General features: G+C 34.3%; 1 protein-coding gene across 12 annotated transcripts in view; it reads right to left on the bottom strand.

The window, feature by feature from the left end:
- Nucleotides 1-3,427: 3,427 nt before the first annotated feature.
- LOC133197738 (rap1 GTPase-activating protein 1-like) overlaps nt 3,428-27,413 on the bottom strand; it is a 58,863-nt gene continuing 34,877 nt past the window's right edge. For 6 of the 12 annotated variants that reach the window (XM_061333920.1, XM_061333923.1, XM_061333925.1 and 3 more), the window contains 20 exons: nt 13,612-13,726; nt 12,759-12,845; nt 12,304-12,396; nt 10,541-10,597; nt 10,148-10,321; nt 9,846-9,952; nt 9,466-9,544; nt 9,247-9,384; nt 9,035-9,135; nt 8,731-8,860; nt 8,336-8,491; nt 8,149-8,220; nt 7,951-8,037; nt 7,540-7,776; nt 7,222-7,295; nt 6,890-6,991; nt 6,206-6,323; nt 5,943-6,054; nt 5,764-5,834; nt 3,428-4,930 (listed from right to left, as the gene is read on the bottom strand). In XM_061333920.1, the coding sequence (XP_061189904.1) occupies nt 4,793-4,930; nt 5,764-5,834; nt 5,943-6,054; nt 6,206-6,323; nt 6,890-6,991; nt 7,222-7,295; nt 7,540-7,776; nt 7,951-8,037; nt 8,149-8,220; nt 8,336-8,491; nt 8,731-8,860; nt 9,035-9,135; nt 9,247-9,384; nt 9,466-9,544; nt 9,846-9,952; nt 10,148-10,321; nt 10,541-10,597; nt 12,304-12,396; nt 12,759-12,845; nt 13,612-13,726 (2,248 nt within the window). In that variant the 3' untranslated portion in view covers nt 3,428-4,792. Of the gene's footprint in view, nt 4,931-5,763; nt 5,835-5,942; nt 6,055-6,205; nt 6,324-6,889; nt 6,992-7,221; nt 7,296-7,539; nt 7,777-7,950; nt 8,038-8,148; nt 8,221-8,335; nt 8,492-8,730; nt 8,861-9,034; nt 9,136-9,246; nt 9,385-9,465; nt 9,545-9,845; nt 9,953-10,147; nt 10,322-10,540; nt 10,598-12,303; nt 12,397-12,758; nt 12,846-13,611; nt 13,727-16,843; nt 16,990-20,886; nt 20,992-27,413 lie in introns of those variants that run through there. The other 6 variants (XM_061333924.1, XM_061333931.1, XM_061333929.1 and 3 more) reach the window with 5 other exon arrangements.

The raw sequence follows: 27,413 nt of genomic DNA, 5'->3' as shown, positions 1-27,413 counted from the left end.
GATGAAATATATGGAGATAACGAACAGTATTCAAGCTCAAAAGTCCATTATACAATACAAAATAGGAGCAGAGCAAACACGGACCTCCAAACATCAGAGGTGGGATCAGGTGCCATGGAGGAGTGAGCATCCCCTGCTGACCGGTCACACCCGCCGTGTGCTCCTTGTCATGATCGGGAAATAACAGAAAAATCCGTCGACAATTCAGTGTGTAAATAATGGCCTAACAATTAGTATGAAAAACGTCAGTCAGCATTTGACTCAATGATAAATTGTATTTGCTGACAAGGTCATTGTATCGACCATAGAACTTACGAAATGATGACTTTAAACGATACAGCTGATATTCTTGTTTCATCAACTTATTTGTCAATAATTTACCTCGTTTTAGAAATTATACATACTCAGAGCATGCTCTTGCGCATAGAATCAACTGAGAGATATATATACCCCGTATGCAGGTGATGAAGGTACATTGCTGCATAAGTAAGGGAAGTTGACGATTGAAAAGTTAAAATCATCACGTTTATCATAAAGCTTGGTTGTTAGATTACCATTAACGTCTTTTTCAAGTAAAATATCCAAATATGAAACAGATATGTCAGACTCTGTTGTATCTTTTATCTCAAGCTCACCAGGATATATCGTATCGACATAAGAATGAAAATAGCCATTGTTAATTGACAATACGTCGTCGATATATCTAAATGTCGAGTTGAAGGCCACAGCAAGTGTTTTCTTCTTTTCACGTACAAGATTTTGGACAAATTCTGCTTCATATGAATACAAAAAAGGGTCTGCTAACAACGGGGCGCAATTGTTACCCATGGGAATTCCAATAGATTGTTGGAAGACCTGGTCTCCAAAAACCACATAGATATTGTCAATCAGAAACTCAAGCATCTTTTTAATGCCAACTTCAGTGTACTTGTGTGTACAATCAGAATGTTTTTTAACAAAATAATTTTGCAAATGGATATTAGGGAAAACACAGTCAGTGGTTTTCAGAGGAAACACAGTCACTATATTTTATAAGCAACACAGTCAGTAGATTTTAGATGAAACACATTCAGTGGAAATTTAAGAAAGCAAAGTCAGTGGATTTTAGAGGAAACACGGGCGGTGGATTTTAGAGGAAATACAGTCAGTGGATTTTAGAGGAAATACAGTCAGTGGATTTTAGAGGAAATACAGTGGATTTTAGAAAAAGCACATTTGGTGAATTTTAGAGGAAACATATTCAGGAAACGCAGGCAATGGATTTTAGGGAAAACACAGTCTGTAGTTTTCAGAGGACACACAGTCATTATATTTTAGAGGAAACACAGTCAGCAGAGTTTCGAAGCACAGTCAGGGGTCCCGGATTAGATTTCCAGTCCTACTTTCCTCTGTTCCTGTCACTAATTTATCAGATGCAAATATAATAGGAAAGGAGAAAAATGTGATGGACCAGACCCAGGATTCGAACCCGAACCTCCTGATTTACTAGTCAGATGCTCTACCAACTGAACTATCTGGCCACTTATCGAAATCATCTGACCACCACATTCCTCCCTCGGATCCGTAAAGGTCTTCACCCCCAAAGACACCAAACCAGGTTCTTCCCTGGCAGGTTTTTCACACCTCACATCCTAGTCACAGCACAAAATTATGTAACAGGAAAGGAGAAAATATATGGCTGGACCGGGAATCCCTGCATCACTATAAAGGCACTCTACAGATTGAGATATCCAGGTCCTTCCATTGAAGGTCTTTCACCCATCACTTCCAGGGCATGGCATGCATTGGTTTGGGCCCTGGATATCGGGCTGCTCAGATTGTAGAGGCATGGGTTTCAGGTTCCATTCCCAGCTCATACATTTTCTCCTTTCTTTTACATAATATTTTAGGTAGACAACTTCATAGAACTGAGATTAGGGCATATCAAACTTCCCAGAGAGCTGTATATGGAACATCAAGTTCCCTCCATTTAAAAAAGATGGCTTGGTATGGTGAAAGCACTAGTACTATGAGTTAAACCACTTCAAGGGAAACAATCTCCACTCAATGGGTTTGAAAGATTGGTCACTAGAAGAATGGGATAAAGATGACTTTAGGATATTTTGGGGAGATTTAGGAAATGAAGTGATAGATGAGGTACTAGCTCTTGTTTTAAGTACTAGGTACCCTTCATTCTTAAAGTACAAAGTTGTGCCATACAATTAAGAAAACCAACAAAACAAAGGTCTATGACTGCATCAGCTTTAAAGATCCTAATGATTTTGTACAGGCCATTGGAGAAATGAAATGAAAATATAAGGTTTTTGTAAAGACAGGAATATTGAAATAGTGTGAACTTCTGGGTCTCCAATAGCAGTGGGCAGATAGGTTTAATGAACAAAAGCCATGCCAAGCAATTTAGATGTTTTTAATGCTCAATTGTTTTCTGACATAGGCCTAATTGTTTGAATTTTAATGTTTTAAATTGTTGGTTGTCAGATAGCTCAGTTGGTAGCTAGAGCATGTGACTGGAGATTCAGGAGGGCCAGATTCGAATCAAGGTCTAGTCTGTCACATTTTTCTCCTTTCCTGTTACACCAGGGTAAAAATTAGCTTTACCAGTTGATGTTCTTGTGGAATAATGATGTCCATTGATTATGGATTGAGAATGCTTGTTGATTAACTTAACCCAGTGTGGATGTGATGTAAGCTTCCTCACATTCACCTATCAGGCGAATTTACCTGGATTACTTTTGTAGTCTGGACCTCCCCTAAGTCAACAAAAATATATGATTTCATTACATTTATCCATTGAATAAATATGATATTTTTGAAAGTGACATTGTTCACAGTGAAGTTATATTTTTCACTTGAAATATCAGAAGTGCAGCATAACTCGAGATTTTCATTCCCTTCATAAAGAGTGTCGAGAGTAAATAAACCATCCAGACACAGACTTGCACTGCCAGATTGGTGTTAATATCCACATTTACAATTTTAAATCCACAATCGCTTAGCTATGAGATCTCAGCTAGGACTGCTCAACTATGACTTTATAATCAAAGACACTATGTGTTACAGAGGCAGAACTGCTTAACTATGATGATAAAATCTACGACACATTGTATTACAGAGGTGGAGGAAAATCAAATAAAATGTAATAAAAAGGAAAATCCAATAGTTTGTAGTTGGATATTGAATTCATTTTGCTTGTGAGACAGGATTTCTTGTCATTTTCACTCAGGCTTTGCACTCATAAAAATATTTTTTTTTTAAATTCCTGTCCCACTGGTGAAATAAATTCCACACGTTGAATATCCCCTCAACACTGACTCAATAAATGAAATGTTTACTTCTGGAGATGAGTTAAACTGTAAATCATTTTTCTAAACTCTCCAAATGACACACAGCAAAATAAAGCTTTCTTTTCAAACAACAAAAGATAAGAAAGAGTTGACATAATTTATTTACCAGAGCTTGTATTGTGGAATCTGGATCAATGAACACATGTTTGTCCTTAAATATAGAATCTTATATACAAAATATTGCACAAACTTAACAGAGCAAGTAGCACCAGATATTCTTGATAAGAAAACAACTCACATATAATCAAGTCACATACAAACATCTCGCATAAAACAAACCACAAGTAACCAAACTCACATATAAACAACTCACTTCTAAAATTTGTTTATCACAGGCTTACACACACATCTTGTTCGCACATTTCTTGTTCATACATACATGTACTACTGGTTCACAAAAAGTACTGGTTCTCACCAAAGCACACACATATCACAATTTTTCAATTCTAAAATTTGATCCTTAACTTTTACACACAAGACATTAACTTGTTCATAATATTTCTTATTCAACAATGAATTCGCAAGTGTCCATTGAATTAGTATCATACTCAAAAGAACACAAATTTGAATTTCTTCAAGAAACTTTAGTTCAAAGAATTTCTCTTCTCTTAGTTTATACTCTTTTTTTTAATTAATTTTGGGACTTTCAATACAGAAAAAAATAATTCATTGTGAAATAAATTCTGGGAATCTAGTTTTTCTTGGTTAATTGAACACATAAAATGTATTTGTATTAATATCAGAAACCAATCTCTGATAAAACAACCATTCACTCAGCAACAAGCTGGCAGCTTCTATAAAGGAGAAAGCACTGAAATCCCGACTGGATAAACAGTCAGATGACATCATTAACAGTCAGATGACATCATTAACAGTCAGAAGACATCATAAACAGTCAGATGACATCATATTATTTTGATTGTCAGATATCAACAGAACAAAGCATCAACAATTTGACCAATCAAAGTCAGTGCTGGTATAACATGATAAGAGCATTGAACAAAATAATCATCAGAGATTTGACTAGAAGAACACAACATCTCAATCTCATGGAAGTGTTTCAGATGATTATGTGATCGAGTTATCTCAGACAATCACATCTCATTATCTTATGGTCTGAAGAGATGACCACATTCAGTGTAGTTGTAATGAAGCAGCCCTAAATGTCAGTTTGTGTCATGTATCTGGTCTGGGACAGGGTTCATCTATACACAACAATGGAAGCATTATCTGTGTAGCTAAATTGGGATACAATCACATCCCCTCACCTGACCATTACTGTTAAGGAAAACACACTCCTTGGTAAGGTATTTTGCACAGAAAGCATTTTAACCTCATTGTGCACACATTATGCCCTAATTTCCTGCAGACAGACCAGTATTGTAAATATCCTTGACCTGTGTTGAGGTGAAGCATCAAATTAATTCTAGAATAGAGCAGAGGGAGGATCAAACAGTGGCCTCAAAATGACTGACCCCTGCAATCACATTAAGCCGGAGTTTCTGGAGTTCATGCTGAGCAGTACGGAGCTCCACCATCATCTGAGATTCTCGGTCTTTGAGGTTCTGGATCTCCCTCTGACTTGCCTAGAGAACAAAAAATTCTTGTTGCAATTCATGTAAGTTAATTATTACCCATACAAAGTTTTTATAAATCTCATTTGACTGAAAAATTTGCTACTGTATAGGGGGAAATTAACTCATGGTTGAATATTCCTAATATTCATGGTGTTAAACAAATCCATGAATTCAATAAAGAGTGAATAATTTTTTAAATAAAATTGTTGTCTTTTTTTCTTGGAGAGGGGGGATATGTGTTCAGGGCCCTGTTTTACAAAAGAACTTATGACTAAGACCAAAAGGTAATTTCAGGAATAACTTTCTTATTTACTTGAATTTGAAAATCATGGTTTTATTCTTTTTAAAAACAATTCAAAACAATATATTTATACAGGCAATTTTTAACAGAATCATTTACAGGCACATGAATTTAGTAAGGTTTTTACAATCAGCTCTCGTTTTTGGTCTTAGTCATAAGTTCTTTTGTAAAATAGGCCCCAGGCTACCAGTAGGTATATGTATATATTACATAGTCATTCAGCAATTATGAGTTATACTTATCATTCAATTCTTAAAATGACAAAGTTCTCTTAAAATTCAAATTTGCAGATAATGACCTGCACTTATTGTCAAGTAGCTGTTTGAATAGCCAAATTAAGCTGTTTCATCTAAACACAACAGTCAAGTAGTATTAACTATCATGATTCAGGGAAAAATCACATGTAGGTGGTTTGAAATTAATATTTTTTTCTATTTTGCACCAATTTTGCGAATTCATCAAACCTAATCATGTCGGAAGAGAGAAAAACATGAAAATTACAACCCGTGAAATTAATTCCTTAAACAATTTTTGTTTTTACCTTCTTTTCCTTTTTGAGTTTCTGAATTTCAGCAGTGAGGTGTTCTGTATGTCTGTTCAAGTTTTCAAAACCTGAAATTATTCATACAAAAAAAACTTAAAATGGCCCACAAGCATCAATAACAGCCTAAATTTTCCTGACAGCTGTCATTAAGACACTGTCAGTACATGTGTCCTTACCTTCACCTTCCAGAGGTATGAATACACAACCACAGCTATCCTCACTGAGACTATTAGACACTGAGGTCTTCATGTGAGTGTTACATGGGGTACCTGCCGAGGACATACTCTCCTATAAATAGAACCACAAATATAAATAATAATGTAGCTCTAAGCACAGTAATGGCCCTTGCCATTGATTTCTTTAGACTCCAACAATAAAGACAAATTTTCTTGTATGAACATCCAAAATTTAATAGAAAGACATTCTGCCTTCTACTGACCATGCCTGTGTCCGAGTCTTCATGGTTCTGCTGGCTGTTCTGTCCATTAGGGAAATCCTCAATACTGTTAAAGGAACTCTCTGAGTTAGAGGGAGACAACTGTTGGAAGCCAGTCATCCTGAAATGTTAAACAACCGTCATTAACTATTCAACTGTACAGTGCATCAGATAACATAGTATCTTAATATCATGTGTCATAAATATTCCTACAGTTCCTCTATCAATAATTTCTTTGCCAATTAATGACTATCTACCCTAATTTGATGTGAAATTTTTCAGGAATATAGAGTAGATATTTCTTACATCTCAACCCAACACAAGCACAGGGTCAATATCATTATAAACATGAGGTGTTATGAGATATTTAGTGCCATGCAAAAACAACATGCATCAAGAAAATGTCATATCATTGAGGAACTCTGACAGAAGGGATTCATCTTTAACCTTCCAAGCTGAGTGGTTAATACGTAACTTATAACTAATGTACTACAGGATCACTACAACAATGGAGAGAGTGGGGACTGGTCATTTATTATCCTTCTTAAACAAAAATGAATTTTAAAATATTTAAAGCAAGTAATTTTTTAAAAACTTCATTTAGAAAAAAATCAGAATTACATTGCAATCTCTTGATATTTTTATATAAACATTTAATCTCTGTAAGTCCCCTCCCCCGGGCAGTACCTTGGAGCGGACGCTGTAGAACTAGGACTTGACTGTGGACTGTTGGGTACACTACACGTTTTGTACGAAGACTGAGTACTGTGACTGTCAAAGCGCTGAAATCTGAAACAGGGGTAGACAATCCATGCAAAAATCAAGGGAGGCTACTCACATACACGATTCAACAGGGCATGCAAAAATCTATTACTATTTTTTTAAGGAGCTTGCATACTTTTAATTATATATATAAAGCATGTTTTTTTTGATTGATTACTAAGAGTATACTGAATATGACTTTATTATTTGTATAATTCTGAGGAAGGATAGAAATAGACACTTTTGTAATGACTTACTGATTCTTCTCAGCAAATCGCCTTTCCAGACTATGGCGACCACTCTTCTTAATGGAGCTCGGCGATTTCTTTGGCTGTAAAAATTAGAATGAAATAATAACAAAAGTTGTCATCAATGTCAAAGACTAATTATGTTCAGAGCTGATATCACAACTACTTCAATGCATACTTTTGGATATAACAACAAAAGGAATTCAACATTTCTATACAGCTGAGAATCACCATTAGGTACACATGTACTCATTACTAATAGTTTTTAAAAAAACATATCTTCCTTATAAATCACAGATGGCTGTTGACCATAGATAGCATACTTACACTAGATATCTTGTCATCCTCCCCTACGGGGGCCAGTGAGGATGACCCATTAGACTTCCTGCCACTGGACTCTGATGACCTTGACTCCTTCTTACTGAGCGCCCTCTTGATGTTGTCCATAAAGTTGCGATTTTCTTTGGTAGAATTAGCACTAGGGGAGCTGGTCCCAAACAGTTCATTAGTTTTCCGTGACAGATCTTGTAGTAAAACCTCTAAAAGAGCTGTGCGTGTCCGCTCCTAAAAAGAAATGACAAAAATATGACAGGCAAACCATAGATTTACATTATCTTATATTTCTATCAGTGCTTATTTCCAGTTATAAAGGACTAGACCTTTAATTCTTAGCTTTATATAGTTAGGGGATATCAATTTTTCAATATTAAATTATTCTGAACCTTAATTTCACTTTACCTCCAGCTTTGCAAACTGTTCTGCCTTGTAACAAGCCGTCTCTGCATTGATAAGTTTAGTGAGAATGAAATCTCGAAACTCTGGCCCCTGCAAGTAAAATTCATAATAACCAATATAAGTACACATATTAAACCTTTTAAAATCTGTCTAATTTACTTTAATTACAAACTCTCTATGAGAGATCATGCCATGACTGACCTTTTCAAATATTGCAGGATTAGGTAATGGTGGACCAAACCTAGGTACATCACTGCGAGCTGCCACTGCAACCTAAGCAACAGAAATAGCCAAATTTACTATCTAATCACAAACAGAAATACAAGAAATAAAGACCAAATCCAGACTAATATGATTTATGATGGAGAAAGGGGGAGGAGTGTGGTACCTTGTATCTGGTTATTCCATCTTCTCCAGTAAATGGCTGAACAACAATGAATGCATGTAAGAAATGGGAGGCAATCATGTTTGGCACAAATGGAGTATTTTCTTCCTGGAAAACTATGGCTACAATGTCATTCCCTATGTGTCGCTTTCTCTGTAGCTATGTGAAAAAATAAAGTTTGTTAAATTTGTAGAACCTACATCACTGTTTTTTTTAAATTATATCTTAAGCATTATTTTTACAAGGAGATAGTTTCGTTTCAGAAATATGAAGTCAATAAGGTCACCTTTCCTTTTTTATTTCCTATGCATGAATATTAGAACCATACTGAGTGTATCATGACAAAGAAAGGGTACTGTACAGGAGCAGTCATTATTTATATACATATTATGATTTACCTGCTGTGGATCCCCATCTGTGTAGGGGAGGAGAGTGGACACATGGAACATGATTTCTCTCCCCTGATAGTTGGTATACACTGAATCCTCCCCAGTTTGACCATGGACTGTGTCTAGTCCCCCTCTGTACCTGTGAAAGGAAAACCAGTTTATTACAAGCCAGCAATAACAATTTCTATTTTAAAAGTTGTAGTGAGTACATTTTCTCTAGGAAAGAATTGGCTTTGAAATTTGGTCTTTAGATCCCCCTCTACTTATCCCTGGAAGGCTTTAAGTGGAACCCTGTCCCCTATCAGATACTCACCCCTGGAAGGCTTTAAGTGGAACCCTGTCTCCTATCAGAGTCAGGAACTCCTCCATACTATTGCTGTGATCCCTGTTACTAAACAACTGTTCCTCTTTTGTCTGCAATCAATTCATTTTAATTTCAAATATCAAACCTCAAACACAATATAAAAATATGAGAAGTTAGTATATGAAGCTTAAACAATTTCTAATTTTAGAATTTTGTAATACCTGTCTAAATTTCTGGCAGATGATTCCAAACTTGTACAAGTTTGTAAGATTATGTTCATCAAACTGGACTATTAAGCTGGAGCCTTTTGTTGTTAACACTGGATCAAACTTCTCACATGTTATCTCCTCCCAAAAACACTGAAATCAAAAACAATGAAGTGAATAAGCCAGAAAAGACTGGGCAGTTGAGTACATGAAGAGTTATCTTCCTTTGGTTACCTTGGCAACTTTGACAGGATTTGGAATGTTGTCCAGCTGTTCGTAGGGAATGACTTTGTGCTGGGAGCAAGACTTTGTTCTGTAGTGGAGAAAAGACACATTGTGAAAACTGGTATACATTTTATGGGTTTCAAACTAAAAAACTTGTTAAAATCTCACATTAATATCAAGACTTTGTTCAATCTGAATAAAATCAATTCTTATTTTTTTTTTCAACCTGGATACACAATTATACGGTATAAGTATAAGTATATATATATATATATATATATATTATAAGTACCTGAGGACACACTATATTGTATAGTACATACCTAAGGACACATAATGTATAGTAGTGCACATACCTAAGGACACATAATGTATAGTAGTACACATACCTGAGGACACACCGTATGGTTTCCTCCTCATTTTCTGTGATCTCCTCCTTGAGGGAAAGGACAAGAGGACCCAGGATAGCATCCTGTCCATAGTAATCAAAATGTTCCTGTGGTAAAAAAAGTCAAGATCTGAGCTAATAAAATGATGCTAAAACAACCTTGCAATGGCTCTTTAAATAATGATAATTAGAGTAAGGAGTTATTTCCCTTTTATTGTCAGTTTAGCAAACTTGACAATACTCACATCAATACTATAATCATATATTTTTAACAATGTCCTTATTCGGACATTGACCTCTCACCTGACCCATGAAGTACTTTCTGTATGCTGTGGCCCCCTGGTCTTCATAGATGTCTGTGGAATCTTGGAGAACATTGTCAGGAGATTCTGTGGGGAGGATATCTGAGCTCTCCTCCCAATATCCCACATTTGAGGGGAGGTAAACCATGGGGTATGGTGCAGGGTCCCTAAGAATCTGAAAGATTGTGACAAGGTTATAACCTTAGTGGACTTTTCTGTAAATTTTAGTCTAAAAGGCTCTTCCTGTTACAGATGATGTCACAAGAATTTTCTTTTTTAATAAAGATATGTTGAAGGATAAGATATAATAAATGATAATTATGTTATGTATATTAAGTTTGTTATTTTTATGTTCACTACTGGTTTACCATTTAAATGTCACTGATATAAATACCTGCTCCATTTGTTCCATGGTTTTTCGTTGTTCTATTTGAGTGGGGGTCAGAGGAGCCTACAATGTAAACAACAGATTCTTATGTACAGTCAATTCAACTGCAAACAACAGATGCTTATGTACAGTCAGTTCAACTGTAAACAACAGATTCTTATGTATGGTCAACTTAAACAACAGATTCTTATGTACAGTCAATTCAACTGTAAACAACAGATTCTTATGTATGGTCAACTGTAAACAACAGATTCTTGTGTACAGTCAATTCAACTGTATACAACATTCTTATGTACGGTCAACTATAAACAACAGATTTTAATGTACAGTCAATTCAACTTTAAATAACAGATTCTAATGTAACATTGAATTCTACTGTAAACAAGATTCTTATGTTCAGTGAATTCAACTGTAAAGAACAGATTCTAATGTATAGTCAATTTAACTGTACACAACAGATTCTAATGCACAGTCAATTCAACTGAAAACAACAGATTCTTATGCACAGTCAATTCAATTGTAAACAACAGATTTTTATTCAAAGTGGTGATTTCAACTGTAAACAACAGATTCTTATGTTCAGTGAAATCAACTGTAAACAACAGATTCTTATGTTCAGTGAATTCAACTGTAAACAACAGATTCATAAGAATGGGGAACTCAACTGTAAACAACATCCTCTTTTACAGAGTCAATTCAACTGTGTCAGCATCTCTCAAGACACAGAAAACCCATATCTGGTGAGGACTGAACTTCACCAGTACTAGTTGTAAATAACGTCAATAGACTGTGCCTTACTGTCAGCTACAGAGTGTATGTCTTGATTCAGGTCACACTGCCAGTTACAGATACTAAGACTAGAACTGGGTCACACTGTCAGTTACAGAGGCTGTGGGTGGGTCCTATTGTCAGTTGCAGTCAGTGGGGGCTACATTATTAGCTTACACACATAGGTCACATATCGGTAAACCTCCTTGTCAATTTAGTAGTAAGGACATCTATCTTCATGTAATTTCAAGTTTTTTTTTTAATATTTATTATCAAAGCTTTGGAAGCTTCTAATTTAGTAATTGCAAGCCTAAAGGATCAGACACACTCTCTATCCTTGTTCATAATATGATTAAAACACATATATGACTGTCACAAATGAACATATGGGGAAAATACAAGATACACGTTGTAAAAGATAAATTCTTCTATACATTGTTAACTTCATGACAACATTAAATGAGGCATTGTTCTGAGAATTCTCACGATCTACTAGCTGACACTTGTGTCACACGGACTACCAAATATCCTGTTAACGTCCTCTTCACTCAGAGTGAGGCAGCCACACCATGAGTGGGACATTTGACATATTACGACACAACATGCTGAAACACTTTATATAAAATTGACCTAGCTACTTTTTTTAACTTTCTGAAAAGTTAAAAGCATGCATAACTTATTAAACTCATAATATGGTTGTATAATCATTAGAAATCTTAAAATTACCATTTATTTGGTCAAATATATTATGCTGATATATATATGAAAAAATGCAAAATAAACAAAACTTTGCCCCAAAGAGGAAATATATATCTATATATGCTAAAACTGAAGGCCAATATGGAACAATGGGTTATTGAATTGTGCTTAATAAACTTTAAATCTGAGGAAGCACAGAGTAGATATGAATAGATATTCAAAAAAGAGATGCCGCAAAATTACTGCAATACACAAGTACAAGCAAACAACAGAGGGTTATATTGGAGATTTGAACCCCCAACCTTAGGGTTTTCAGGCATTGCACATCGCTGGTCTTCCAGTCTTCCACGACTTTGGAAATTCAGGACATATTCATAAAACTCAGCAGAAGCGCCCTACAAGATTTCATCAATCTTCTGTCAACAAAGTATTTTTAGTTGTAACGGGGCAAGCAATTAAAGGCTATTTCTTACAAGCATGTTAGTCCACAACTTCAATAACATACCATGGATCGATTAGTATCTTTTTTCATTAATTTGGATAAAACTACAGTTGCAATTAGAATATGGGTTGTTATTAAGTAAGGGTCTGTGAATGGATCTATATATGTATATGGGTATTATTGTTCAACTCTGATTTCCAATTAGTCTTGATTATTTTTGTCCATACTAAATAAACATTCAGATGGATGATCTTTGATGGTCAGTCACTGATTGGTCAGTGACCCCTGACCACTGATTAGTTGACATATGTTTACCTTAGGTATGAAGGAGGTGATGTCACATCTCTGGTCATCCATACGACTCCTCTCCTGGTAATTAATCAGCATCTCAAACGTATCCAGCTGTAAACAAAAGGAACAAGGTCAATACAAGTCTATATCAGCATCTCAAATATATCCAGCTGTAAAAAAAGAGAGCACCTTATCGAGGTCAATACAGGGCCATATCAACATTTGAAAATATATCCAGCTGTAAAAAAAGAGCACCTTATCCAGGTCAATACAAGGCCATATCAGCATCTCAAATGTATCCAGCTGTAAACAAAAGCAACAAGGTCAGTACAAGGCTAAAGAATGACCTCATAACTGTAGTCAGTAAGTGTATAACTTTCCTTGGTTTATAATTGGAATAAGTTGATTTCCTTCTTTATCTGATTAGTACAGTTCATCATCCCCTGTTCACTCCTATAAAATTCTGCCTTAATGATAATGATTATCCATAGAAATCTAATTTATATCTAAAACCCAGCATACCTTGCTGGGCAAATTTTAACAGAAATTACCTTTGAACAATTTTATAAAGGAATGTCATTTATCCCAGTTAAGGAAGTTATCTCTCTTATCCGAGGGTCTATGAACCTTAACTGTATACACAATAGGGTTTTGCTATACAAGCACTATACTAATCAAACCAAAATGGATTATAGATTTAGCAATGGGCCTCTGAAGAACTGACAAAGGCTTGCTGGAATACCCATACAGTTTGGTGTCGAACCACTGACTAACGCACTTTAATTTGCAAAAATTCTATATAAATACAATTGTATCAACACTGTATGTGTATCTGAAATGATTTCAGAAATAATTTAGTATGATATGAGCAACTGACCTCATGATCATCTGGAGAGGAGGGGATGCGAGGTTTTCCTGTAGTAAGTGGTGGTTTAGGCATGGCTGGAATATGATTGTCACAATACAAACTCCCATCCATATTATTCTGCTTTCTGAAAAGGAATAATATTTTCATCAGTTGAGGATGATGACGGAGAAAATCATGGTGGTCCATCGCAGGCTTGTGTCTCGTCAGGTGTAAGGAACATTGTCTTGTCGGAGAATGACTCTCCATGTTTCTTCTGATACAAGTCCCTATCACTGATATGAGCTGGTCTGGATACTCGAGATATGAACCTATACCTTTATATCTTTATCATTTATACAATCTTTTGTTATTTCTTATCAATGTGTCCTTGCTTCTGTAAACAAACACTGGTATGGACAAGTCACCACAAACAAACTTATTTACAGTCCAGTGAAAATCTTTACAGGTTAAATTAAATGTAACCATCCATGATCAATGAAGGAAAATTGTCATTTCTGTGAGTGTTTGTTAAGGTTATTGCTAGAATCCCCTAATAGGGAGACCTGTATCTGAATTCTTATCAAATACCAGACAGACAGAATAGTGGAAAGACAGACTAATAAACAACTAGACAGGTGGACAGACAGACAGATGGGCAGGTAGACAGATGGACATACAGGTGTAATTCTTCTGTTGTCTATTGGACATAACTAATATAAAAAATACCAATGTTCCAGATCCACGTTCCTCAACTTGAGAGAAAGCATATCTTGGCTATTTTTAAAAGCATTCAATTTAAGTTTAAAAAAAATCAAACAAAACATTAGTGTAATGAGAGTGAAGTATTCAATTAAAAAAAAAAAAAAAAACTTGAATGTATTTTTATAATCCTGGCCTTCTGAATCAAGACAGACTAATAAACAACTAAACAGGTGGACAGACAGGCAGATGGGCAGATAGACAAATGGACATACAGGTGTAATTCTTCTGTTGTCTATTGGACATAATTAACTAATATAAAAAATACCAATGTTCCAGATCCAAGTTCCTCAACTTGAGAGAAAGCATATCTTGGCTATTTTTAAAAGCATTCAATTTAAGTTTAAAAAAAATCAAACAAAACAATAGTGTAATGAGAGTAAAGTATTCAATTAAAAAAAAAACAAAACTTGAATGTATTTTTATAATCCTTAGGCCTTCTGAAACAAGAGATAAGAGATGTAAATTGAGATGAACTTCCGACTGCTTATTTAGTTGTTTGGGCCCCACCTAATCAGCATTTCATCAAGTGGAGCCTCAATAGTACAATGTCAAGTGGGCCATGAAGTACAAACAAATGAGAGTCACTTTAAAGAAAAATCTTGAGAAGATGGGATTAAGTAACATATACAGGGGGTCATTCTCAATTCATGAAGGCATATCCAGAAGAAGAACTATGTTCCAGTATTTTAGCTCAAAAAAAAAACTGCCATAGAAATAATATTAATTGCAATTCTGTGCAGACAGTATTCTACATTTCATAAATCAACATTTTAACTGAAATACATACTGGTATACATGTATGAGCTATTGTGGTAAGAACATTACTTAAAATTGTGCAGTATTTAGAAACTAGGTCAGTATAAATCAGATATGACAAGATGATCAGTATCATACAGGTGATGTATGCCCAGGTAATTAAGGGAATGTGACAGGTATCAGTTCTATCTGCCCGTCAGCCTCCCACCTGTGACACCACATCCATCCTCCAATCACAATTATAATGATCTACTCGTTAAATCCGCGTAATTCTTTTCATAACTATAGCTGTGCATTCTTTATGTTTATTGTTAAAAAGAGAGCTCTATAATGATCCTCAGAATAATAATAAATAACAAAAAAATTAACTTCATTACCTAGCTCACTTACAAAACCGCCAATATTGTTTGTGTCCAATAATTATATGCGATTATCTAATTAAAAACAAAGGGGAAAGTCCTACTCATCTTGAGGTATATTATAATATAGATCTGAAGATAGCCAAACTGAAGCTCATTTCTAAACCACAATTGTATACCTACTTATATTAAACAGGAAACAAGGTGTCCCTATGGGGAACGTGACAAATGACATTACTCGTACGCCAATGACAGCCTCGGTCCAGCTCTAATTAGAGGCTCAATTTTAAATCAGACAATTATACAATGACTTCTGCACAGTAAATAAACTCAAAATTTGGACCATTACTGCACAGTGCTTATATAAATACATTTTTCCATAAAGTTTAAGATTTAAAAAATGCTGGAAATCACTTCCCTGCATTGATTTGAAGAGAACTGTATTAATTTTGAATATAAATTGAAAATCATTTTATAAATATTACAGTACCAACTTCAATTTAAAGATAAAAAATAAAGATCAGTTAATAAAAAAATCCTAACAATTCCGAATTATAAACCTAACAAATCAGAAGATCAGAATTAACTGTACACGTATCAATATTTTCTTACCAGTTTGGTCAAAGATATGTTAATCTGTCTAAATAACTTCACACCAATCCCAGAGTCAACTTAAATTCTCGTGGTCAATGAATTTTATCATTTCAACATCAATAAATATAAATCTGTGTCATCCTGCAGTTCCTGTTATTGGTTCTATATACCTCGACAAACCTGCACGTGCATTCTTATCACATTATCACAATGCACTGAATGCAGTTATGACTGTATAAACCACAATAAGCCTATAATACTTCAGATTTCCTTAAAAGAAAATGAATCCTCAGTTTCCCATTAACAAAGCTCACTTTCACATTATATTTCTGAAGCTGAAGAGAGAACTGCTATTGTCTATGTATTATATATTAGATATAGGCCATGTATAGAACTAATTGCCCCTGTAGAACTCAGTAAAAGAAAGAGTCCATTGGTCCCCCATATAAATCACTGTGACCAATCTGACTTAATTACCCAGTACTGATGGACAACTAATGGACATACCGGTAAAATAAATGATCAATATATATATAGGCCAATTATTAAGGAGGCTGATAGTTTCTAATTCTACATCGAAGAGCTTCTCACATTGATTATTCATAAAAAGTCATTATTAAAATTCTATATCTCATTGAAATAGTGATTCAAACATGTATATAACTAGGTATTAGAAAAATTAATATCTTTATATGATAATAACTTGTACAAGACAGCACCCACATTATCAAGTATATATATTCAAATTGCCATCCATTTACATATTAGATATTTTTTTATTCCTGGCTTACCTGTTGCTGACAGAATGGACTACATACTGTTTCCGATTGATAAAAATTTTCCAAATGTTCATCAGTTTAGACATGTGGACGGTGCTGTACAGATTAGAATTATTCCATAAAGTACTCATTTTTCCAAGGATAAAGTGGAAAACCCTCACTATATATGAATCCGTTGAAATTTGTGATGAACTGATTCATTGACATTGGATACAAAATGACACACTTTTCAATGTGATTTAACTTTTTATGACAAAAACAAATTATAGGGGCCCACTCATTTTCTAATTATCCCTTTAAATTAGCTAGAATTTAAACTCCAATCCATAAAAGAGAAAGAGAATATGATCCAACTGAAGATTGTCTCACTCCTTTGACATGAAACTAGGAACTAAAATGTGCCCTCACCTTATTCAAAACTTTATGACTCATCATAATTAACTATGGACTTAATGAATGAAATAAAGGATATGCTAATCAAGAGCAAATTTCTATTTTTACTGAGGTGTACACTGAGTGATAAGAATTAATTTATTATTTTGGTTTTATTTACGTTGGAATTATTTGAGAAATCCTGATCATTATTTGAGGAAACGCAACTGATAGTAGAACAAAAGCCTGTTGATGATGAATAAATGATGCATGATAAGAATATTGACTGTAATATAAATCAGGAATCAACTGAGGAAGAAAGCTAGGTTCCTTAACAATCAAATCATTATTTCTTTTTATGATAAACAATACATAATCATGAATAATAAAATGTTTTTAAAGAATTAATTTTACTGTGGGACTTACCTTAACCAGGACAGGAAAAGCGAGAGCTTAGAACCAAAGTCTGACTTCATAAATCTGGGGAGTTAGTGTAACAAGTAGAATCCAGCAGGACTTTAACTAATATAAAATACACCACTCTCTATGTCTGACAATAAGACTTCCTCATATCCACAAAGATTTATGAGAAATCAGGCAATTAATCAGTCAGAATTAATGAAATGAGTTAACATTGATATTCCGAGGAGCCTGTTTAGCAGTGTTTCTTGGTTTGTTATTGCATCAGAGGGCGATGGAAGTTTATATAGTTTCCTTCCTCTAACCCCAGCTGAGGAAGAACACACTTCTCCCGACGGATCACACTTCCAGAGATCAGCTGAATGTTGACATGTACGTGTTTGTGAACATGTATGCATGCGGAATGTCACAAGAGCCAAATATTGACACAGTCCACAATAAAAGGACAAAGGTTACTGACCTCTAACTTCATGAATTTAACAAAGGTCACCGACACCACCACCTCAAGGGTAACTCATTTTATCTTCAATTGGTACATAAAATGGTACACAATAATTTTGGTAAAGACATTCAATGTGTGGCTTACCCTTTAATTTACAAGAATTATAAGGGCATAAATATAAAACATTACCATCATTTCGTGCAAGAAGCAATCAAATACAAAGAAAAAGTTAATTGACTTCTTTCTTCGAAAATCTACAACATAAAATAATGCCAAGAGATCTAATACTTGAACCTAGTACTACAAAGACAACAGCTACTGTTGTTCTGCAATAAGTGGACAAGATTCCTACCTCAACATAGAGTTCAAACTCTCCATAACTGATACATGTAATTACATGTATAATAATGTGTAATATGGGAGTCTGTCTCACTCTAACTGTCTCCCCATCAATACAAGGAAATATTGACACGACTCACTAATCACACCACTGCTTGAGAACAATGATTATAATATCTTGTACAAATATTTTTTTCTTTTATCAATATAATCAGGATAGCATATAGTGATATTTAAATGTCCTCAGAAATTACAAAACATCTTAAAAACAACTGTTGTGGCATATGAAGTTTATTGAACTGAATGAAGTTGTTGGCGACAACTTGAAATGTCAAGCTCATTGGTGATATCATTAGGTTATCTTTATGTCAAGAGCTGAATGGGCAGATAAGGAGAAACTAATATACAGTGATGTATTCTTATGACAGAAATTATGATTTAAAGATTTCCCTAATTCAATTCTCACAACCTGTGGTTCGGTTAGCTGGGTTATATAATTAGACTTCAAGCTGAAATGGTTCTGTATGGCATTTTATTTGCTATAGTACATTATTTTATTTGGCAATGTGGAAAACTATCATTTTGATTAATTTTGAACCAGAGTGCAAAAATAACATTAAAATTTTCATTGTTAAAAAAAATATTAGAAAATGAAATATCTTTATTGATTGAAATAATTCTTATCTTATCTTCTTTGTCTGCATCCCAAAATAAAAAATACTATAACAGATTTGAATGAGATAATAAGTACATGTAAATATTAACTTGGTCTTCAATCTACTAGTGAAGAGAACAAGATATTTAAGACACAAACAATTAGTGCTTGAGAGCAACTGTTGCAGACAGGCTCTTAAGATGACATTGGAAACAAAGGCAGTTATACAAGTATCAAACAAAATGTCAGAAACACTCAGCCTCAGGGCCAACTACTCTGCTATTATCCTTCTCCATGTGGAGTTGATGTGCTCGCTGTTTTAATTTCTAAGTTAATTAACAAAATAGCTATGAATTGGCTTAATCTTAGTAAATGAAGGCATATATAAACTACTATATGTATATAACACTTGTATGATCATAGGGTTTACAATAGGGATATCAATGAGTTACAGTATTTGAGTACTTGACTTAATTGTTGGGTCATACAGACTATCAACTAAATATTTTTTACTTGAATACTAGTTAAAAATGTGCTTCTTTATAGTGATCATAAATTCCAGGAAATAAAATTAGAATTAACTTTTTTTTTAATTTTTAAACACATCAGAGTAAAACTCACAAAAGGATAAGGCTTTTAAAAATCATTGTTCTCAGGAAATCATTTGTGTTTTGATCGATGTTTGATAGTAAAACATACCTACAAAATCTGCAGTCCACAGTCTGGGCGTATTTTGAAAGGTTTCACAAGGAAAGACGTACTTGGTGTTTTGTCTTAACATCAAATTTATTAATATCATATTAAAGGATCAAAGGCCCTGCCTTCCCTGCAAAAATCCAGAGGTTCAGAGCTCAAAATAAATAACTGATAGCCACCACAAACATGATCAAAATAAATTTTCTACATCTGAATGCTGGAAATGGAGGACTGGATTCTAGTATAAAATTACGACAAACAAGAGAGCAAGATCACACCTAATAATGGGCATGCATGTATATGTTCTGATGAATTGTACAAAGAATTGAATTGAAAATTGTAATGTGAAATTTACTGTTGCGTTTTCATGATTTGTATAAATTCATTTGCGATTGTATTGGTTGTTTATACAACATTTTATTATTAACATTTATCGCAAGCTTTCTCTGTTTTGATAGGATTAGTACACTTAATTTTTTACCAGTTACGAGTTAGTGTAATCAAAGAGGACAAATAAATTCAAGTATTGGAAGACTTATTCAGAAAACATCATTATGCAATAAATTAATAAGTTTATAATTAAATACAATAACTTCAAATATTCATTTGTATACTACTATTCTTAAATGATGATTCGAAAATACCAAGTATGTGAAGGTGACGTGGGATGAATATTGTATCAGTCTGTAAATGACAAAACCTGACATCAACACAAAAAAATATTTTAATGAGTACCCAACTATCAATTTCCACTAATGCATCTGAATATTCGACTAAACTGTTCGAGTGAAAATGACATCCCTGCAAGTCTCTAATTCAAGGACCGTAACTCTGCATGTTTCCTTTCAATCAAACATATTCTAGAATACTACCAAGTGAACTCTTGTACTTAAAATGATGCCACATACCAGTATATTCAATGTCACCATGTGTTTGACAATGTTGCTAATTTAATTTTTTCAAATATTTGTTATAATGATAGTGCATATTTGCCTTGCAGCCCCAACTACAGAGCAATTCATTTTAAACTCAGCTCTAAATTATAATTATCCATGTGCCTTTTATAGTAATTAAAAAGTTGTATTAGCAACATAAGAGGAAGCAATATCTCTGTGCAATTTAAATACTTACAAGTGTTCTTTTATAAATGTTTGCAGATTATCTGAGTGTCGCTTACTCTTGCGAATTATATTGTCCAAAATATCCATCCTAAGATGCAAAGATATTAAATCATCACAAATAAATTTTCACTCTCAGAAGTGCATATAGAAACACTTATAAACCATCGTTATGATTTGACACATTTTCTGTCCCAGTCTCTGGTCAACTACCGAGAGTAGAAAGTGATATGTTTGGTCAGTGGCAAGACGGATGAGGTGATGTCATATATCCGTCATTATTTCCCCTCTATAACTGATTAGGATTTCATTGCAGCTCTTCAGACCTTGAATTCATAGTATGTACCAAATGTTGTCTTCTCACACACATAAGTACAGCCCTAATCTCCCCAATCTATTAATGGGACGTCTCAAAACACATTCAAAAATTTAGTTAGTCACACCGACTTATGACAAATGCCTGGGAGGGGGAATGTGCTTGGTTGAATAATGTGCATCATTAATTAGGATATCTGAAGTAACTTAAAGTAGGTGGTTAGAGTTCTATAAGAAGGCAAAATATTACATCCTCACTTTGAAAAAAAAACACAAAAAACTCTAAATCTGAGTAAATGGTATGAATCAATAGATATCAATATCATTAATAAGATCTATAAGAAGAAAATCAATGTTTTATGGTTAACTTCATTTTTTTTTCCAGTATTCAAACTTTGAATTACTTTAGTTTTTCTGTGAGATGCCCCCTTCTTGTATGACTTCTTCATCATAAAATCAGCAATTTAAATATAGCCTTGTGTAATCTCCCTATACAACATCCTCACTTGAAACACTTACACTTTATCAACACAATTAGACATTCAATAAAACTATGTCAATAGACTTTATTTATCCCCCCCCCCCCCCCCCCCCCCCCGCTGTGTCATACAGTACTTAGGGGACTGATAATACCAGTGACTGACCACATAATGTATAATTAGGAGCCATAATAACTCTGTCATAATGTCATACTATACTTATAAAAGCAGATCTGTTTCACATAATACTTATAGATCTCCACTAAGTTAAACTGAATGACAAAGACAGGGATATAATTAAATTTATTTAATAAGCATTCACATTCCTTTATAACATTATATTACCATTTAGGCTTACAGCTAGCTATAAGGTGCATTTCATTCCCCAACATCTGCTGATGTTCTCACTAATTAAAAACTCCAGACGTTATCCTAAAATTAAGGTTTATTTAGATAACCACCTGTGCAAATTCTATTAATCAGTACATACCTACACACTGTCAGCAGAATACAAGTTTGGGGGGTACGCCATGTTATCCCGTAGTATGCAACAAGTCCCTCACGATCTGCTCTCCTCAGCTATTATTTGTCTGTTACTATAACTAAGGGTACTCAGTTCTATTACTTGGATTCTTTTCTATCTTTCCTTGATAAATGCCCAGAAAAAGAAATCAATGTCACTTTGTGAATGTCCGTTTTAGCTGAGAGCCGTTCTAAGACTGCTGAGATAAAAACCTAAGGGATTGCCTTGACCATCTGCCACCTGCCTTCAGATTCCATGACAATATAGAAACCAACTCCATTAAGATTTTCTGCTTCAGACTAGACCTCGAGAGCTCTGAGAAAAAGAAACATCCATTCCTTAGCTTTATCACGAGACAATAAATGGAAATACCAGAGAAACAAATGTAGCCCTCTCATGTGGAAAATAACATCTATTATTTTGTATGGGATATTGTGGAGGTTGCTTAATGAGAAAGCTAAAATACTGCATTAACAGGGCATCTATACAAATACCCTGATGGCAAGTACAAACCGACTGATCTCCTGATAATTAAAACAAGTACAGCCAAGGCTTTCAAAGCTAAAATAATTGAAAATAATGTTCACTTGTTTCAAGAGAATATAGAAATGTTGGTAATTGAAAACAAAGAAACAAAGGTAGAATGACTTTTCCTTCAGCTAAACTATCATTGTATTTTATACTGAAAAGCTTTAAGGTATAAATCTATTAAAGTCAATTTCTGAAGAAATTACAAATAATATTAGTCTTATGGTCCCTTCGGAAATTTCTTGGTAATATTTTTTTGAAGATACATGTACAAGGACACATGAACAAACTAGAAATTTGTCCGTATAAAGGCCATCAATGTCCAGTCCAAGGTTCATTTGTAAAGCATGGTGAGAAATATTGAGATTGATGTCAAGGCCAGAAAATAATGACACAGTTAAATTGCTCTCATCATAATGTAACTTATTAAAAGTTTGATTAAAATATCTTCAAATATGATGTCAAAGGTCAAAGAAAAGGTCTACATCATAAGTCAAACAAATCTGATCTTGATATGTGAAGTTCAAGGTCATAAGGAAGATCGAGGTCAGATGATTAGGACACAGTTGAATTGTTCTCATCATTTTATATCAGTGTATAACAAGGCAAACTGAGGAATGTAATGAGTTCACATCATAACAAAGGTCAAGGTCAGAAATATATGATACAGTTCAACTGTTCTTTCTATGTATCAGTGTATGAATTTTGCAAAAAATATGCTAAAATGCAAATTCTCTGAAATTGAGCTAGACGCACAAAAAGTGACAGACAGAAGGATAGACAGAAGACTCAAATATTACTCAGTAACTAAATCTATTGAACTTCACATGAAACCTGTGACAATGGTCTGTTCACCTGAGAAATAAAAAACCCCACAATTTCCATTAGTAAATTGTGGTGGCAATTATTACCACACACTTATCGTCAAATCTAAGTAAAATGCACAGGAAGTGATGATAGCTTAAAGGACTGTAACATTCCACACCAAGTGAACACTGAACAAAAGTCCACAATATCTCAGTGTTGACAAAACTTGATTCTTCATTGCTCCGTGTAAACATTGCTGATTACGTTCATTAATCAGTCAGAATGGACCACCAATTATGTGTCTATTAATGAGGTAAATTCATTAATAACAAAACATAAAGGATACATTACAGGGTGTCACATCTCAGTATAATACAGACAAGATCTGGGCAGGAGAAACAAATGTCCATATGATACATTAGCCCGGGTGAGACTCACAGAATTCTCTGATATTACATTGTTTTGTGTGATGAGCTTTTAATAAAATCACCTGACACCTTAATGTCAACTCAAGGTTAACATCATCTCACTCTCATTTCAAACAATAGCCATACATCTCCCACCATTGGTATCTGGAACCAGTCTTGTTAAAATGTATTCTTATTTGGGGGATAAAACTTAATGATCATTTAAATTCGCAATGTCAATTATTTATTTAAATGATACTCTTGAGGAATAGGTGGATCTAAGAAGGGAAAAGATACAAAGATTTTTAGGCTTTTATAAATCTATATTGTAAAGTAACCTAACAATAACTTTGGAACCCCCCCCCCCCAAAAAATGAACCCCTCCTTCCTTAGTTGATAAGAAAAGTCGGAAATATAGATAGAAGACAGGAATTATTCAGGAAAGCAGTTCATCCATGATAGAAAAGACTGTGTCAAACCCTTATTTACTGTGATCAAGGACACATAAAAAAGTGACTTATTTGCCATCATATGACAAAAATGGTTAAATTGGTTAATTTGAAAAAAAAAAAAGGTGTACAAGCTACAAACATGTCCATAGGACATGAATGAATACAACAACCATTTGTATTGTAACAATTGAATGAAAATAAATGTACCTAATGGTTCTTTGGGCAGAGGTTGAGTGTTACAATTTAGTTTGATAAAAATATCTTGGACAGTTTCCTTTAAACTTAAAGCTATATAAACCAGAAGTCTCTGATGAGACTGTAGCTCTACTGGTTGTATTTATAAAGGAAGATAAAAGTAGCACTTTGACTTGAAACTTTGCAACAGCAATAAACAGAATAATGATCCTTGGTTTAGTCTCTTTTGTGGCAAGATTTATTATTATATCAGACTAAAACTGAAGGAGGAGTAGCCTTTTAAAACAATTTTACAGAAATTTTGATTTAAGTAACCATGGCAACATCATTCAACAAAAATCAAAAAACAATAACACCAATTATGTATCTCTGTAGTCTACTTGTATGCCACATTATACTGAAATCAGACAAAAAATGTAGGAGGAGTAGCGTTTTGATTGATTGATTGATTGTATGTTGTTTTACGTCCCATTCGAGAATTTTTCACTCATATAGAGACGTCACCATATACCGGTGAAGGGCTTCAAATTTTGACCTTTACTCGGCACTCAGGGCCATTGAGCAGTGAGGGATCTTTATCGTGCCAACGCCTTCTGTGACACGGGGCCTCGGTTTTTAAGGTCTCATCCGAAGGACCCGCAACTTTCACTTCAAAGTGCCGAGCGCATGGCGAAGGAACAGTTGCTACCCATTTTATCGACTTGGGTCTGTCGCGGCCGAGATTCGAACTCACGACCTCCCGATCACGGAGCGAGCGCTCTACCGACTGAGCTACCGTGAACGGTAGTAGCGTTTTGAAAGTATTTCAAGAAATTTCTACTTTTAGTAACCATGGCAACACCGTTCATTGAAATCCAAAACTGGTATAGAGAATTATGTATCTTAGTGTAGTCTAATTGTGTGCTAAGTTATACTAAAATTAGACCAAAACTGTAGAAGGAGTAGCATTTTGAAGGTATTTCAAGGAAATTTCTATTTTCAGTAACCATGGCAACACTGTTCATCAAAATCCGAAACTGGTACAGAGAATAATGTATCTTAGTGTAGTTTACTTGTGAGCTAAGTAATACTAAAATCAGACCAAAACTGTAGGGGTAGCATTTTTAAGTTATTTCAAGGAAATTTCTATTTTTAGTAACCATGGAAACAATGTTCATCAAAATCAGAAAATCAATATAAAGAATTATGTATCTTAGTGTAGTCTACTTGCTTGCCAAGTTATACTGAAATCAGACCAAAACTGTAAGAGGAGTAGCATTTTGAAAGTATTTCACAGAAATTTCTATTTTTAGAAATCAAAAACCGATACACAGAATTATGTATCTTAGTGTAGTCTACTTGTGTGCCAAGTTATACTGAAATCAGACCAAAACTGTAGGAGGAGTAGCATTTTGAAAAATTGTTTACAGACGGACAGACAGACGGACAGACAGACAGACGGACGGATGACGGACACCTTACTATCGCATAAGCTCTTCTGGTCTCTGACCAGTAAAGCTAAAAATAAGGATTAGTGAGGTCAAGGTCATAGGAAAGGAGAAAAGCTCAGAAAATTATGATATGGTGAGTACTCATCAATATGTATCAATGTAGGAATTTTGATTTAAATATTTTGAACAGTTTAATCTTTGAAACTGAGCTAAACATAAAATAAAGAATAGCGAGGTCAGTGTTATAGGAAAGGTCAAGGTCATTATGAACAACAGCTCTCATCACTATATATCAGTGAATTTTGACAAAATTATCTTGAACAGTTTCAATGATCCCCACGTGGTATTTCATTTCTCCTTTAATCACAAGACTTAAGTATAAATGATTGTTTATTATGTCACATAGACACAGACATCAGAAGGAAGGTCAAAAGAACCAAACAAACAGTTAAAAATCAAGGTCAAAAGAACCAAACAAACAGTTAAAGATCAAGGTCAAAAGAACCAAACAAACAGTTAAAAATCAAGGTCAAAAGAACCAAACAAACAGTTAAAGATCAAGGTCAAAAGAACCAAACAAACAGTTGAAAATCAAGGTCAAAAGAACCAAACAAATAGTTAAAAATCAAGGTCAAAAGAACCAAACAAATAGTTAAAAATCAAGGTCAAAAGAACCAAACAAACAGTTAAAAATCAATCAACTCTCCCTCCCCCAATCTGATTAGGAGAGCACTCCAGAACATAAAATGATTAGCATGGTCAAACTGAGCCTTGGAGAATACAAATCACAACCCAAATAATCATATGTTGTCCTCCTTTTGGCCATAAGTCGCAGCATTAATAACCTGACCAGACATAGATAACTATCAGAGTCCACACAAAACAGAGGACACTTTCATCTTGGTCAATTTATTTTCATATGAAGTGGAAAATCTGACCCCGTCTTCTTACTTATCTACATATAGCCTGGCAAACAGTGGTTATTACAGAGGCCAGAGTGGGTAATAAATGCATTATAGCGGAGAAATTCGGTAAAAATAAAACAAAAACCACACTTACTTAGTTATATACATAATATATAAGTTAAAGTCTAAATGACATTGAACTGACATAAATTGTATGTTTGGCATATGCGGTGAATGGATGATTATTTAAAAAAAAGTGAAATTCTTGTATACGTCATGGGAAAGTAAGTCTGAAAGTGAATATCTTTATGTCTTTTTCTTCATTTAGCTGTTAGCATGAAGAGTAGATCATATAACAATGTAGTCATAGCTTTTAATTACAAGAGTCTAGGGGTTCACAGCTGACACAGGTAATATGACTCTCTCCTGCATTCCGTCACAAAGGGATTATCTGACTGTGTGGATTACCAAAGTGCATGTTATATAATCATTATCCATT

This window comes from Saccostrea echinata, unplaced genomic scaffold (assembly GCF_033153115.1).
Source record: "Saccostrea echinata isolate AGI-Se365-2 ecotype Australia unplaced genomic scaffold, CSIRO_AGI_Sech_v1 ptg000030l, whole genome shotgun sequence".
Classification (NCBI taxonomy): Eukaryota; Metazoa; Mollusca; class Bivalvia; order Ostreida; family Ostreidae; genus Saccostrea; species Saccostrea echinata.
This window is presented reverse-complemented; position numbering and strand designations above follow the sequence as displayed.